This window comes from Dermochelys coriacea, chromosome 9 (assembly GCF_009764565.3).
Source record: "Dermochelys coriacea isolate rDerCor1 chromosome 9, rDerCor1.pri.v4, whole genome shotgun sequence".
NCBI lineage: Eukaryota > Metazoa > Chordata > Testudines > Dermochelyidae > Dermochelys > Dermochelys coriacea.
This window is the reverse complement of record NC_050076.1, coordinates 11,866,388-11,883,581: the sequence shown is the minus strand read 5'-3', so window position 1 is coordinate 11,883,581 and position 17,194 is coordinate 11,866,388. Positions and strand designations below refer to the sequence as shown.

The 17,194-nt window shown below is 39.4% G+C and overlaps 1 protein-coding gene across 15 annotated transcripts in view; it reads left to right on the top strand.

The window, feature by feature from the left end:
* The window catches only part of LOC119861148 (mitofusin-1), a 69,256-nt gene that overhangs the window by 19,831 nt on the left and 32,231 nt on the right, over positions 1-17,194 (top strand). For all 15 annotated transcript variants that reach the window (XR_006274075.1, XR_006274076.1, XM_043491918.1 and 12 more), the window contains 6 exons: positions 4,411-4,573; positions 5,510-5,634; positions 9,029-9,137; positions 13,455-13,562; positions 14,228-14,381; positions 14,508-14,575. Coding sequence is in view for 13 of the 15 variants with exons in the window: in XM_043491918.1 (XP_043347853.1) it covers positions 4,411-4,573; positions 5,510-5,634; positions 9,029-9,137; positions 13,455-13,562; positions 14,228-14,381; positions 14,508-14,575 (727 nt within the window). In the remaining 2 variants the exon portion in view is untranslated. The remainder of the gene's footprint in view (positions 1-4,410; positions 4,574-5,509; positions 5,635-9,028; positions 9,138-13,454; positions 13,563-14,227; positions 14,382-14,507; positions 14,576-17,194) is intronic.

Sequence of the window (17,194 nt, the reverse complement as noted above, 5' to 3'; positions counted from 1 at the left end):
ACAGACTAGAAACACAAAAAGGCACTTTGCATGTTCTTGTATTTTTTTTGTTGTTTCTTTTTCTTTTTTTCAGTTGCGCTTCCCCCCGCCCACCTCACCCCCACAACACTTGCCAGCTAGTAAGTCTTCTGCTGTGAAAAGTGATATTTGTATGTTTGTTAATATCACTTCTCACAGCAGACTTACTTGGCCTCAGCAAGCCCTGGGACAAATTAAGCCCTGGATGGGGAGGTGGGCAGGGAGGCAGTGGGGCCCAGGTACGATGGCAGGGGTAGCAAGTCTGGGACCGGAGCCTGGAACCAGAGCCTGCCACCGTCTGGATGGAGCCCAAAGCCCTGTGGCCAAAGCCTGCCTGCCTCCCCTACCCCTAGGAAAGTGGGGAATTCACTAGTTGCCTGCACCTCAAGCGTGTGTGTGTCTGGAGGGGGGCAGGGCCCAGCCACTGCTGGCGACCCAGCAAGAGGGGCTGCTGCTTTGCGTCCTGACCCCCCTCCCCTGCAATCACAGTCCAGTGGCTGTGGCTGCAAGAAAAGGCCATGGTGGCCCCCGCATTTGAGGAAACACTGTTCTGAGCTATATTGTTTGTTTATGGGACGGTCACGTGAAACAGTATCAAAGGACTTCCTAAGGTTGAGATACATCACATCTACTGCTTTCCCCCAACCACAAGGCTTGTTACCCTGTCAAGGCAGGATTCAATTGGTTTGATATTTGTTCTTGACAAATCCTTGTTGACTGTTATTTAACATCTTCTAGGTGCTTACAAATTGATTATTTAATTATTTGCTCCATCATCTTTCTGGGTTCCAAAGTTTAAGTTGACTGTCTATAATTCTCTGGGTTGTCCTTAGTCCCCTTTTTATAGATAGGTACTATGTTTGCCCTTTCCTGTCCTCCGGGATCTCTTCTGTCCTCCATGAGTTCTCAAAGATAATTGCTAATGGCTCAGAGATCTCCTCAGCCAGTTCCTTATATGTTCTAGAATGTATTTTGTCAGGTCCTGCCAATTTGAAGACCTCTAACTTGTCTAAGGCCACGTCTACACTAGACACGTTACAGAAGCACAGCTCCTGTTGACATAATTAAACCACCCCCATCGAGCGGCGTAGCCATGTTGTCGGGAATGAGTTTCCTGCTGGCATAGCGCTGTCCACACCAACGCTTCTGGTAGTGTCACGTATGTTGCTCAGAGGGGTGGGTTTTTTTTTTCCACACCCCTGAGTGACATAAGTTATACCAACAAAAGTGCTAGTGTAAACTTAGCCTAAGTAATTCTTAACTTGCTGTTTCCCTATTATAGCCTCGGATCCTATTCCATTTACATTGATAGTCACTATGTGAGTAGTCCGATCGGTTCTAACCTTTTTGGTGAAAACTAAAACAAAAAAGGCATTTAACATAGGCATTAATGTAGTATAATTACATACTTGTCTATTCACTGTTGAATCTTCCTTTGATGCCATCCTGCTCTAGAACTGCAGCTTAATTATGTACATAATGTCACATGCTTTCCACTGGCAAAATTCAATGGAATGATTAATTATTTCCATGAAACTTTTCATAGTGTGATTCTCCTGTGTAGCGCCATTTTTTAACTGAAGAGTATCTGTGAGATTGCCACCATCCTCTTCCCACAGTTTTGCTTTAACTTTATGGTATTCTTGTTTGTTTAATTTCCTCACACTTTTAAGGATTCTAGTTCGTGCTGAATGTTGATGACCCTGAAAAACAAAGAAATGTTTGATTGCCTGTGTTTCCATACATAAGCAACTGAGAGAAATCAGCAGAAAATGGGGGGATATTTTGAAAATAAAGTTTCAAGGTAGTGGAAAGACTAACTAGTGTGAAGTTAGTCATGATTATTTGTTATAACACTAACTATGCTACTTGATTTACAAACAAGTATGAATATTTGAAGTTATTTAGGATCATGTGAAATTCATAGTTAACTCTCACTTAATTTGGAAGAATGCTGGTTACAAATCTTGGTTGCAGAACGTCTTCCCCATTTAGGTAACATTTCCAAAATATTGGAAGAAAATGCTCTTTTAGTACTCTTCTCCTGTTCTAAAAATAACTTTTTCAAGTGTTGGGAAATAATAATAATGAGCAGTTAGTGATCATCTGAGTTTTACTTTTTTAATACATACTGCAGTAGGCAGGTAACTGCAACAATAGGCTCTGTACGTATTGAATTTGAAATAGTTCAATTTCTCAACTTAACATACTGAGGAAAATATTTAACATTTTAAGGGATACTTTCAGGTATTTAAGTACAAATGTTGGTTATATGTTGGTAAGGATTGGGGGTGGGTTTGAAAAACTTAATATTAATAGAAAAGTTGTAATGACTTCATAAAAAAAAAAAAAACTTTCACTGAAAATTTTATTTGGATTGAAGCATTCCCATTCAACGTTAGTAAGCCAAATTTTGCAGCTTCATGTCATGCATGACTACTGTAAACTGGATTTAAGCAGATATGAAGATGAAGTTCATAAGACTTATTTTCACTGTATGCTGTTAGTGAAATGTAGAACAGTAAGTCACTATAAATGGTGAAGAGCAAGCTTACGGTCCTGTTGTTTATATGAGTAGTTCTTATGAAGCAAATGGGATTTACTCATGGGTAAAGTGAAATATATGTGTAAGACTTTCTGGAATTCAGTCTTACCTGCATTTGGAATACTTAACTGACTAGGTAGAAAAAAATAGCTTTTTTCAAGGTATTGAAATTTCACAGAATTACAACTTGAAGAAACATATAAGTATGGTGCCTGACAGAAAGTTGCCATTGCAAAGGCCTGAAGGGGTTACAGCATGGGGAGTGACAAGCTGGTTAAAATTTGACTTTAGTGCTGTATTTTGAATGAATTATGTAAATGTTGGCAAATAGGTGTGTTCTAATAAATTTTCAGACTACTGTCTATAGAGTGTTAAACCACTCTTTAAGGCATGATATCTAAAAGAAACTGATTAGCATGAGTGTCTACGCAGGATTCCTTCTGTTGCTTAATGGTTAAGCCCCAATTCCTTATGAGTGATGAGTGGAAGGCTAGTGTAAAGTAGGACATAGCTGAGAATGCGTTTTGAATACCTTTAGTGTACTGAGTTAACAAACAGACCTGTTAGCCAAGTTAACTAAGGGCTTGGCTACATTCTACATTTTATACCGCTCTAACTTGCTGGCTCAGGGAGGTGAAAAATCACCCCGAGCGCAGCAAATCAGAGTGCTTTAAAAGCACTAGTGTAAACAGGCTCCGAGCACTCGAAGCTAATCCCCTTGTGGAGGTGGATTACCAGGAGCGCTGGGAGAGATCTCTCCCAGCGCTCGCGCGCAACCATACTCGCGCTTCAAAGTGCTGCCGTGGGAGTGCTCCTGTGACAGCGCTTTGAAGTTTCTAGTGTAGCCAGGCCCTAAATGTCTGTGTTACGTCTTTCATCCAAAATAAGGTTAGAGCTAAATTCCATCCTCTGACAAAGAGGAATTTTTTATTAAAATAAACTGGAATTACTGTTAGAGAAATGCATTTTACAATCTAAAAAAGAAAAGACAAGTTAGATCTTCCATATTTTATTGTGGAAGCCATCCTCCAGTTGAGAAGGTTATCTGAATGCATCCGATGAAGTGAGCTGTAGCACGCGAAAACTTATGCTCAAATAAATTTGTTAGTCTCTAATGTGCCACAAGTACTCCTATTCTTTTTGCGAATACAGACTAACACGGCTGCTACTCTGAAACCTTACATTAAAGAGATCTTAGTGGTCATATTTGACTGTGAGACTTTACCTTGGAATGAAAATAATTTTTGAAAAGTAGCTGAATTTATTATTATTGTCATGTTATTTGTATTAGGGTAGTGCCTAGACGACTCAGTCAGGATTACGGTGCCATTGTGATAGGCACACAACAAACACAGAATAAAAGGCGGTTTCTGTCTTGAAGTCTAGGGCCAGGATTACACTAAAACTTTTGCTGGTATAGTAATGTTGGTTAAGGTTGTGACTTTGGGTGTGTGTGGGGGTGGGGGGGGTGTCTTTTTTCTTTTCCTGACAAAAGTCCTATTGTAGATTCAGTTATACCAAAATAAAAGTACTTTTGCCAATGTAGTTTATTTTGCGGGCCACACCAGTATACGCTATACTGTCAAAAGGGTTTTTTTTGTTGGTGTAAGTTATGTCTACACTAGGATGGTTTGCCAGTATAGCTATTCTGGGAAACTTTTTTAGTGTAGATCTGGCCTTAGGCCCTATTCCTGCAAGCTATTCTATATGGACACAAGGGTATGCCATGAGGAACAACTTGAAGAATCTGGGTCTAGTTAAGTAGGGAGAATACAATCTAAAGCAAAGGTGTGTTTGGTTTTCTGTATGCCTTGCTTTAAATTCTTTTATATTCTCTCTTCCTCTAGAACAAGCAGTGGAAAGAGTTCTGTCATTAATGCAATGTTGTGGGATAAGGTCCTTCCTAGTGGGATTGGCCACACAACGAATTGCTTTCTCAGTGTAGAAGGAACAGATGGTGATAAGGCTTATCTCATGACTGAAGGATCAGATGAAAAGAAGAGTGTCAAGGTATAGTTTTTCAATGGTTAAGAAGCAGGTGCTTGGAAACCTAGTATTAAAAGGACCATTTTGTTAGGTGCAATATTTAACACTTACCATTTTTAAGTATGGGGAACATAAGCCAAATTTATTTAGTATTTCAAAGTCATTCTTCCAGCACTGAAATAACTAAATAAAACTAAAACAAAGTCCATAGCTCTTTCTTAGGCCTTGTATGTAAATGGCTCATTTGTACCTTACTCTATCGAATGGTTTGTGTATGTAGGACCACCAGTAAGTTCTATAACTTTTCAAAGCTCTGGAAGGCTCACATTTGAAAAATAAACATGCACCATTTTCTTCCAAAAACTTAGTATAAATTCAGAAAAATATGCCTCTTGTTTACTTTTTAAACGTTTTGCGTACTTAAACATTCATTTTGATTTGTTAAACCCCTGTTAAAGGAGGATGGAGAGCTAATTATAATCTTGCATTGGGTTCCCATACTTCAGTTATTACCAACTGTAGTTTGTTTTTTGTTTTGTTTTTTAAACCAGTCTGGTTTGTTCGGCATGAGGTTCAGAAATGACCATTTTAATCCATCAAGTGTATTTAAAAAATTATCCTTTAAATACAGTGAGAGGTAGTGTGCTGGCCTCCTAGCATTTGAAGAATTACTTTAACACTCAGTGGTAACCCTCCAGCCATATAAGGAATACCACCACTCCAAAGAGAGTCCCATCTTTTTTCGAAGTGTAGAAAAATGACTATTTAGACACTAAGGTATGTGAAGGGCCCTGGATGGAAAGAAGGCATTTGAAAAAATGATTCACAATATTTGAGATGCAAGTTGAAACCTTGTATCAGTTATCTATTCAAAAAGTCTTGTCTCTAGTTTTATTTTTTTAAGGCTGTTATTGCAGGCCTAAGTATCTTTCTTTTTCTGATGCTTTACATTCTTCACAGACTGTTAATCAACTTGCTCATGCGCTTCATATGGATAAAGACCTGGAAGCTGGCTGTCTTGTCCATGTCTTTTGGCCCAAGGCAAAGTGTGCTCTCCTGAGAGATGACTTGGTTTTGGTGGACAGGTACAAGTATTATTTTATCAAACCCAGTTATCTAAAGAGTCTTCTGCATTATCTGATCCTCACTAATTGTGTTACTAAACCCTAAGTGAAATGTATAATTGATTTAATGTTGTGGTTTTTAGATATGTCATAAATAAGTTAACATGAAAAATTTTAAGTGCTTGAAGTTTGTTCCTTTGTGTAGATTCTCTGGTCTTCCTCATCAAACCACTGTACATATTTTGGCTGAGTCACAGTTGGAACGAGAGTGTGTCCCATCATTGAGTTCAGAAGCTCTCTAGCTTTTGGCTGAGTTAAGCTTATACTTTAAAAAAACAAACTAATATGTTACGGTCATCCTACCAACTGTAACTCTTTCCCTGTCCCTCAGGAGCCTAGTCATCCTGTGAACCCCTCATGCTTATCTAAAATATAGACAATCTGGGCTTTTGATGGAAAAGATTTTTTGATAAGGACTTCAGTGCTGAGATAATACAGTGATGGTATTCTAGAAATGCTTAAAAGAGAGACTTTTTGAAGGCCCCAGCCTGTGGCTGTAGATCTGTTAAATTCACATTATGTGGTTTATTTGTGGAATCAAAGAATTCTGGACTGTATTGTCTGATTTTCTACAAACACGTCGAATACATAAGGATTCCTCTGCCATCCTGGATATAAACTACCTATTTTTTTTTCACCTCTTAAGTGGTATATAGAAACCACAATGTGGTTTTGCTCTTATGAGTGATTTTGTAACAAAGGCACTTTATTACTGAGCAGCTGACAACTTGTCTCCACTTGAAATGCTACAGCAACATAGTTGCAGTGGAAACAGGTTCTCCCATTGGCGTAAGTAATCCACCTTCCTGAGAGGTGGTAGGTAGGTAGGTCAATGCAAAAATTCTTCCGTCAATCTAGCGCTGTCTACACTGGGGATTAGGTCAGTTTAACTACATTGTTTAGAGGTGTGGATTTTTCACACTCTCCCCTTCCCACCGAGTGACGTAGCGGGGTTGACCTAACTTTTTAGTGCAGGCCAGGCTTGAGTATATTCAGAGTACACATTGCTCACTACCCATGGGGAAAAAAAGTACTACTACTAATTATTGTACCTCTGATCTTATGCCTTGAAATCAGTGGGAGCATTGTTATTTTCTTCCTCGAATGCCGGATCTGTCCACGTGTAAGCAATACAGAGCCAACCCAGTTGGCAGAGTGAGCTGGCTTCTGTTTTTCTTGCACATCATCAACGGAATTGTAATTAAGTGGCAGCTCTGTATTATACCCTCAGCGATGCCTGTGCAACCCCACTGAACACAGCGGGAATACACAGTGGTCTTTGACACAATTTGAAGACAGTAGGGTTGCACAAGGGTAATTTAGGCTATGATTGCCTGTCAGAATCCTTGTTGCTAGTGAGGAAGTGTGAGAAGGAGAACTTAGTTTGTTTCTCAGATTCCAGATTGAATTTGTAAAGCTTCTGGGAGGAGGGAATATTTTTATGAGTAAATTGAGCAAATTTGAATGGGAAATGATTGAGAGATAACAAACAAGGGACTTCACAATGCTATTTCCAGTTACTTTGCACAGTAGAATTGCGCTTTAAATATTCTTCCTTTTTAAGAAACTGCTAGAAATTGACTATCTTAACTTGTGTTTAATGAAGGTTTTTGCCTGGGAACTTTTTAGGGTTTTTTTTCTCTCGAGAATAGAAGGAATGCTTACTGATAAGTTGTTGTTTGCAAGCATTTGCAAAGCTACAAAGAGATTCCAGAACTTGGAAGTGTAGCTGGTTGAAAAAGTGGAAAAATATTTAGCAAAAAAAGGCCCTATTTTTTGGTTGAAATCTGAAATATCAACAATTTCTGTTGTTGAAACTTTGGAATTTTCCACCAGTTCTATAACTGTTTGAAAAGTGGGAGAAATTTTTTTGGGGAAAAAAATCTTTTTTTTTTTTTTTTTTCAATTTTAAAGAAACTTTTCAAAAAATTTTAATGAAATATGGGAAATTTTGACCAGCTTTACTTGCAAGCCATGCTGGTGGAGTTTACAAATTGCTCATCCCTGAATCCTACACTTGCATACAATTCTTCATCCTTCCCTGGACCACTTGCATCAGAACAAGTTAAGACCTCTGCAGAGCCCTTTCTGTGTGCAAAAACTGCTCCTAATAACTAAATAATTAAGGCCCTACTTTAATTGCAGGATGATTGTCTAAAAATTGCAGCTGAGTTACGAACAAGCTATGGAAAATCATGTAAAAGTAATAATGGATCTTATTATTTGTGGTAACATGGTCCCTTATTATTTTCCTGCAACTTTCCACGGGGGCTCCTGTTGTGAAAATAAGTCTAATATTGCAGGTCTGCAATATTGTGAATTAAGTAGGGCTTTATAAATATTTAATTACTTGACAGGATTCAGAAACTTTCCATTTCTCTTGGCCAATAAGTATAGTAGTTCTGATAAACCAAAAAATAATGTTCAAAAAATGTTTAAGAAATAAGATTGAGCTACTCTTTGAACTTTCATCCATCAAATGCAATGTCTTGTTTAATTTCACACTTACCAGATAAATTCCACCCTACCCTTGAGATTATGCCTGTAAAACTTCAGGCAGATGGGTTAATTTTGGCTGGAATGTGGGAGTAAAAATCAGATTTACAATGGCTACTTTCAACCTTAACTATGGAGAGAGACTATCTCCCAAATCCTACACATGCATCTGAAGAAGTGGGTTTTTTACCCATGAAAGCTTATGCCCAAATAAATCTGTTAGTCTTTAAGGTGCCACTGGACTCCTTGTTGTTTTTGTGGATACAGACTAATACGCCTACCCCCTGATACTTATCTGCCAAATGTCTCTCCAGAATCATGGGAAAGTACGTTTTGTTAGAAACTTGAACACTAGTGACAGGATGTTTTTTGTTTTGCAATTTATAGAGATGACTTTTTTAAAATTTGTGAGGTTAATGCTAATTTATTTTTTTTAAGCTATTTTGGCAACTCTGAAGATGTGTTCACAAAATTTTCTCAATATTCTCTTACCAGTGCACCTCAGCCTGCCCTTGGAGGGACTGTTCATGGGGATGAAAGAATAATTGATGCTTTTAGCCCATTCAGCACTTGGCTTCTCTGCTGAGATTGGCAACAGTCTTTCATTTGTATTGGTGGCTTTTATGATGCGGCTATATGTCCATTAGAAACTGAATGGAGACAACCAACTGGTTTTACATAATTGACTGAATAGCTGCCAGATGATGGTTACTTTCTGTCATGACCAACTTGTGCTGCATTTCATCAGGGTTTCACATCCCAATATGAAGCCCCAGAGCCATCCTGTCCTCTTGTTCAGTTTCTAAAAATGAAGAATTTTATTTTTCTTGATACTGATAAATATGTCTTTTTCCAACAGCCCTGGTACAGATGTCACTACAGAGCTAGACACCTGGATTGACAAATTTTGTTTAGATGCTGATGTCTTTGTCTTGGTTGCTAATTCAGAATCAACTCTCATGAATACGGTAGGACATTCTCTTGTTAATTAAAATTGTTAGGTCTTCGCTTAAATGCACAAGGATCCAGTAAGATGACTTCCCAAGGTCCATTGGTATGTGGGAGCTTCTGCTTTCTTCCTAGAATTTATACAGTGAATTTTCCATAATTATTGGGGGCTAACAGCACAGTGTGGTTAATGGTTAAAGCATCAGCATCCTGTTGTCCCCTTTATTGCTGATTTGCTCTGACTCTAGTCAGTCATTTATGCTTTCTGCCCCCATTTCCCCATCTATAAAATGGCAGTAACACTTGCCCAACTTTATAGGAGGCTCAAGATTTTCTGATGAAAAAGATTAACAGTAAGAGTGTTATCATCAAGGAAACAGACTGCACTAAAGTACTTTATACACAGAACTGAAAGATGATATAAAAGATCATGGCATTTAAGGACAGAAGAGACAACCAGATCATGTAGTCTGACCTTCTGTATGTCACAGGCCACCAACAATGCAACACCCATACGCTAAACCTAACCGAAAGAGGTGTGGAGGAAATCTGCATCTCTGTGAAATTCTTCTGTATGTTCCCAGCACCGAAGAGGGGGTAAATTTCCCTCGTAAGAATATATCATCAGTTTATCTAACCTGTCTTTCTGAAGGACAGTGCTAGGAAGGCAAGACTTCTCTTCTCCTTACTACTACCCTGGCGGCTATTAATGAAATAAAGAAATGAATTCAAAAAGAAAATCTTCCCCAGCATTCCAGTAGGTTGGAATAACTGAATGGGAATCTGAAGAGAGCAAAAGCTGATCTTAAAAACACTGCATACTATTTTCTGAGTTCCAGCCATGGAGACTCCTTTACAAATGAGGTTTTCTGACATCATCTAATGGAGAGAGAGGATTTGGTAAAATTGTGGCTTCACTATCTCATCCTCTTGCAGGACATGTTGGCTTTTCGTATGGAGGGAGACTAGACATCATTAATCTGAACGTTCTGTGGGTTTAAAAAAGTTGTTGGATTTTTGTCAAGAATCCATTACCACTTAGAAATATGGAAACAATGAGGACCTGTGTGCTTGGTAACAAAGTAACAAAGGCCAAAGTTGATTTGGTTCTCTCATTAATTCAGGAAAATAGCTTATTTTTTGATGGTCAGACTTGGATTGTAAACATGTAGGAACCATGTATGGGCTGTAAATCTGCAGGAAAATTCTTGTTAATTTTTGTTTGATTTTTAGCATCCTGTGCTAATAAGCAATTTCACTTGATACAATTATAGTACGTGGAGGAATAGTTTTGTTTAGTGGCCTGCAGAAAAACCAATGGAGGGACCACAAAACTTTTTTTTTTGTATAGCTCCCTCCTAAGGGAGGAGCATAAAAAATATTGCTCAAGCATGCAGGGGTGTAATCAGGAAGGCCAAAGCACAATTGGAGTTGCAGCTAGCAAGGTATGTGAAGGGTAACAAGAAGGGTTTCTACAGGTATGTTAGCAACAAGAAGGTGGCCAGGGAAAGTGTGAGACTCTTACTGAATGGGGGAGGCAATCTCGTGACATCATGTGGAAAAAACTGAAGTACTCAATGCTTTTTTTTTTTTTTTGCCTCGGTCTTCACAGACAAAGTCAGCTCCCAGACTGCTGCACTGGGCAGCACAGTTTGGGGAGCAGGTGAGCAGCCCTCAGTGGTGAATGAACAAGTTAAGGACTATTTAGAAGAGCTAGACTGCATAAGTCCATGGGGCTGGAGCTAATGCATCGGAGAGTGCTGAGAGAGTTAGCTGATGTGATTGCAGAGCCATTGGCCTTTATCTTTGAAAACTCATGGCGATCGGGGGAGGTTCCGGACAATTGGAAAAAGGCAAATATAGTGCCCATCTTTAAAAAAGTGAAGAAGGAGAATCTGGGGAACTACAGACCGGTCAGCCTCATCTCAGTCCCTGGGAAAATCATGGAGCAGGTCTTCAAAGAATCCATTTTGAAGCACTTGCAGGAGAGGAAGGTGCTCAGGAACACTCAACATGGATTCACCAAGGGCCAGTCATGCCTGACCAACCTGATTGCTTTCTTTGATGAGATAACTGGCTCTGTGGATATGGGGAAAGTGGTGGATGTGATATATCTTGACTTTAGCAAAGCTTTTGATACAGTCTCCCACAGTATTCTTTCCAGCAAGTTAAAGAAGTATGGATTGGATGAATGGACTATAAGGTGGACAGAAAGCTGGCTAGATCATTGGGCTCAATGGATAGTGATCAATGGCTCGATGTCTAGTTGGCAGCTGGTATCAAGCGGAGTGCTCCTGCGGTCGGTCCTGGGGCCAGTTTTGTTCAGCATCTTCATTAATGATCTGGATGATGGGATGGCGTGCACCTTCAACAAGTTCACGGATGACACTAAGCTGTGGGGAGAGGTAGATACACTGGAGGGTAGGGATAGGGTCTAGAGTGGCCTAAACAAATTGGAGGATTGGACCAAAAGAAATCTAATGAAGTTCAACAAGGACAAGTGCAGAGTCCTGCACTTAAGATGGAAGAATCCCATGCACTGCTACTGGCTGGGGACTGACGGGCTAAGCGGCAGTTCTGCAGAAAAGGACCTGGGGATTACAGTGGACGAGAAGCTGGATATGAGTTAACTGTGTGCCCTTGTTGCCAAGAAGGCTAATGGCATAATGGGGTGCATTAGTAGGAGCATTTCCAGCAGATCGAGGGAAGTGATTATTCCCCTCTATTCGGCACTGTTGAGGCCACATCTGGAGTATTGCATCCAGTTTTGGGCCCCCCACTACAGAAGGGATGTGGACAAATTGGAGAGAGTCTAGCAGTGGGCAATGAAAATGATTAGGGGGCTGGGGCACATGACTTATGAGAAGAGGCTGAGGGAACTGGGGTTATTTAGTCTGCAGAAGAGAAGAGTGAGAGGGGATTTGATAGCAGCCTTCAACTACCTGAAGGAGGGTTCCAAAGAAGTTGGGAGCTAGGCTGTTCAGTGGTGGCAGATGACAGTACAAGAAGCAATGGTCTCAAGTTGCAATGGGGGAGGTTGAGGTTGGATATTAGGAAACCCTATTTCACTAAGAGGGTGGTGAAGCACTGGAATGTGTTATCTAGGGAGGTGGTGGAATCTCCAGCCTTATTGTTTTTTAAAGCCCGGCTTGACAAAGCCCTGGCTGGGATGATTTAGTTGGAGTTGGCCCTGCTTTGAGCAGGGGGTTGGATTAGATGACCTCCTGAGGTCTCTTCCAACCCTAATCTTCTATGATTCTATGAAATAGAAGGCCATTGAGTTCTGTTGGAAGGAGTTCTTATTGTTGTAATAGTGCCTTATTTGCAGATTTACGATTTCTTATTGGATCATAGCAATTTAAGTATTTCAAATGTTTTATCTAAGGCCTGGTCTAAACTGGGGCTAGGTTGGCATAGCTATGGTGCTTAGGAGCACTGTAGCTACGTCATCTTAACACCCTGTGTAGATGCAGCGAGGTCAACAGAGGAATGCTTCTGTCAAACAAGCTACCATCGCTCAAGAGAGTGGAGTTCATATAGAGATGGAGAATTCTTTCCATCACTGTAGGAAGCATTTACACTATAGCACTACATAGTCACATAACTGCAGGGCCATAGATGTGCTGCTGTAGCACCCATAGTGTAAACATGGCTTAATAGTGTAGACAGTGTTCAGTTTAAGTCTGGAGACACAGAAGATGGCTAGGTGAACTTTCACTCTTCAGCTGTGCTAACTGATGGTCACTCTCTTCTGATTAATTCATTATGACTGTTGAAAAGCAGAAGGGGCTTGCAAGATAACTTGTTTGCAGGCACATGCACATATTATTCAGTTTCCCATAGAAAATTCAGCAGTTATTTAGGAGGTTCAAGTCAAGTTTTCAGTGGTTCATCATGCCCCCTGAATAGAATGTTGCTTATTTGTATTCCACTGGAGAATATAGTTTGATATGAACAGTGGTCCTGGATGTAGCATTGGAATTCTGCTGGATGTGCAAGAGTAAAAGGACAGTTCAAATAAGGAAGACATTCTTTTTAAATTATGAAGTAGTTTTACCTTATGTCTGTCTGTTTTTTCAGAGAAGAATTAGTGCCCCTCTTTATAGCTTGTGAAACTCTTGGATTTAGATTTTATTGTTGGTATGATATTAATATAATTCATGATTTTTGGACTAATATAAAATGCTAAATTTTAAGGAAGCAGAAAGTGTCAAAGTATTTTTTTTAACAGCTGTAATTTAAACCAAGAAACAACAAATTGATAATCCAGAATCTGCTATCATCTTCAAAAGATGGCGTTATTCTTTGTTTTTGTTTTTTCTTTCCTCAATTCTTAGGAAAAGCACTTTTTTCACAAAGTAAATGAACGACTTTCCAAGCCAAACATCTTCATCCTGAATAATCGCTGGGATGCATCTGCATCAGAGCCTGAATATATGGAAGATGTGAGTTACTTTTTCATCCTTTGGTAATAACAAATGTCAGATAACTATAGCAGAAACAATGGCTTGTTTAAACTATAGGCAAAAATATTGCCAAACATATAAATGTATGCTTATGTGTCTAGATACTATGGGAATAGGCACATTATAATGCATAAAACAAATCGGGGGATGGAGCGTGTTCAGTGTTGTAAAGAAAAATTAGGGAGGATATGTGATCAGAATGCAAAAGCATTTTACCACCTGCTTCAAATGTAATTACCAAACTAAAACTTTCATTCAATGGTGGTTCTTTTTAAAATAATTTTCAAGATTTTTATTTATTTATTTTATTTTTAAATCCTCATTTCCACACGTAACTGACATGCAATATATCATACTCTGTGTTTGGGTGATAAAGCAATTGTTATTTCAGTACCTCTGAGTGCATCAGATTTTGGTTGAGTACTCAAAAAATTCTTGGCAGGTGGGGAAATCCGAAATGGCTAATTAGGAGCCGCTGCTGCCTCTTTAGAACTAGAGGGAATCTTATTATATGAGGGTTTTTCAGGGCTTCTGGGATCAGTGGGATTATTTATTGCTCTAAGGCTTTGATTTCTCTTTTGTCAGAAATGTTTGTTTGCAATTTGACTGGCTTTTTGCATCCCCATTTCTGCCTTGTCTTACAGGTGCGCAGGCAGCACATGGAGCGCTGTCTGACCTTCCTAGTTGATGAGCTCAAAGTCATTGATCTCTCAGAAGCACAGAACCGCATCTTTTTTGTTTCAGCCAAGGAAGTTCTTAGTGCTAGAAAGCAGAAGGCCCAAGGGATGCCAGAGAGTGGTACGTATTGAACCCTAATTTCCCTTCATGTGTATATGAAATGTCTGAGTTTAGTTTAGGAGTTAAAATATAGTAACTTACTGTGAGATTTTATGATCTACCTTAAATCTATATTATGTTTTGCAGGTGGTGCGCTAGCTGAAGGATTTCAGACAAGATTTCAGGAATTCCAGAATTTTGAGCAAATATTTGAGGTAGATGTCATGGGCTTTTTAAGATCGTATGTTTTCAGAACGTTGTGGTGCCAAGGTGACTTTGTTCCCTTCTTGGCTTCATTTCATTGCATATCATAAATACACGCACACAGTGCCAGTCTTGAGCTAACTTGGGGTCCCAGTCATCCTTGCTCACATTGAGTAGTATGTACTTGCTTGAATAGGTATTACTCTGTGAGGAAGAGTGGCAGAATTGGGCTCTTCATTTTTATATAAGAACTTAACACCAGTACAACTTATAATATATAAAAATACCAATAGGTATTACTCATCAGTTACTGTACCAAAATCTACATGATGTGAAAACATGCAAACAGTATAGTTAAGCTTTCAATATTTTAGAGCCAATATGCCCTGCTTTCTATATTTTGTACTCTCAACCTTGACATTCCAGACTTGCTCTCTTGTGACTACAGATCTTTTTTCATTTAAAGTGGGGAGGGGAAGGAAGTTGTTCCGACTTCTAAGCATTTTTGAGCCCTTGATTATACATAGCTATTTTAGAACTTTTTGCTGTTTGTATCAGAAACTATTTCATGGCTGCAGCATTGAACACTTAATCACATCCTTAAAGCTGGGGCATTGGAATTGCAGCACCTACCTACAACCCAGCACTGAAACATTTAGCAGTAGCAATATTTTTGCGTGCTTGCTGCTCCCACAGAAACAAACATTATCCATTCAGCTCTGTCCATTCTTGAGGTTGATGCTCTCTTCAGAAGCAGGATTCTAAACTAGATGGACCATTGGCTGGTTCCAGTATGATGATATCTATATATTCTACTGAACTTAGACAATTCTTATGTTAAAATGCCGTTCCTAGAGATTTCAATCTGTTGGATCACCAGGATCACTCCTTATTTTAAATGGCGCATGTTAGCGCCTCATTGTGTTCAGTTAACATCATAAGCCTAGAATGATATGGATGTAGTTAGATTCAGCAAATACTATGAGTCTACCTATGCACTCACAACATAGCTTGTGTTCTCTTTATATAAGAGAAATCAAAATGCATTTAGAAAGTCTCTCACTCTCATGTTACAAACACTTGATCTGAGCTGAAGCAAACCATCTATTAATATGAATACAACAAAACTGTGCCTAAAAGAAGAGTTTGATTTAATCCAGCCAATCAAGGAAATGCCAGGCAAAGTCTTAAACATGATCATTAACTTCCTTGCTTTGTTAGATGACTGAGTTCTTGGAACAGTGACGGATTGTACTGTGTATTCCAGAGTGCCTAGGGTCACTGGGGCAGTTTAAGAATAAAGTATGAAGAGTGAAATTTCTTATCATTTTACTACAGGTTCTAACCAAATGTGAATTATGTTTTGTTTGTAATTATTTTCATTGTTTTAATACAATAGCAGTTAAGATTGAGTAAAGTTTTCAGAAGTGCCTAAGTCCTAATGGCTCATAATGGGACTTAGGCCCCTAAACCATTTAAGGGCTTTTGAAAATTTTAATATGTAAGACACACTTTGTTAAAAGAACATTAAGGTTGCAAAGGCAGGCAGAATTTAGGGAACTCAGAAGTTAGGAAATGCTAGAATTAAAGGTTGCACATCATCAAGCATACATGTCTTCTGAGGACCGTTGAGCCAGCCAGAGTGACCAGGGATGGTAGCGTTGCACCGGGCAGCATATAGTGAAGTTCCCAGGTCTGGCTCAATCCTGCAAATCTCTGGGACAACTGCATTGACGGTGTCAGGTCAGGGTGTGAACTCCTTTGCCCATCAATGGAGAGTTTGATAGCATGGTATGCTGGGGTGTTTTTATCCATCCTGATGACATGGACAAAGAGTGTGGAACGCTGCTTTTTAATATGAGTGATTGAAGGAAGGCCATATCACTCTGTGATTGACAGCCCAAATTCAAACCACTTTATGCTCGGGATTTGGTGCTGATAGCTCAGATGGAATCCCCCTAACCACTCTTAGTCTGCCCTTAAGAGGGTCCAGATTTCTGACCCATAGAGTAATACAGATACTACATCGGTTTGACAGAGTCTGAACTTTGTCTCAGCACAGACATTTTTGCATCCATAAGCAAAACATGGACTTCATGGTAGAGGTGGCAAGACTTATTTGTTAAAGAATACCCAGTTTGAACTTTGCAGCCTATGTAGATGAGCTTGTCAACACTCTTCACGATACAAGACTCCATCTGCACCATGGATTTTGGTGGTTCAGCTCCAAGGTTCTTCTGCCATGAGACATTTAACCCCCATATTGCAGGCAGTGTCTTGGAGACCCTGAAGGATAGGGCTGAAAATTCTCTGACATGTATACAAGTAAGGCAGTGTCTTCAGTATATTCTTGGTCAGTGAACACTTTTTGACCAACCTTGATTCTGAATTGTGGAGCAGCAAATCCTAATATCCAGTGGATAGCTCAACAGAATAGTGCTGGGGAGAGAGTATATCTGTGCTGTACACCGTGATAAAAGCAGTGAATCAATGCACCCACTATCAATGTTAGGATCGCTTCCAAATTTAGCAGAACAGAATCATAGGTAGGGCCCTACCAATTTCACAGCCATGAAAAACATGTCACAGATCATGAAATAAGCCCTCCTCTTGAAATCTGATTTTCCCCA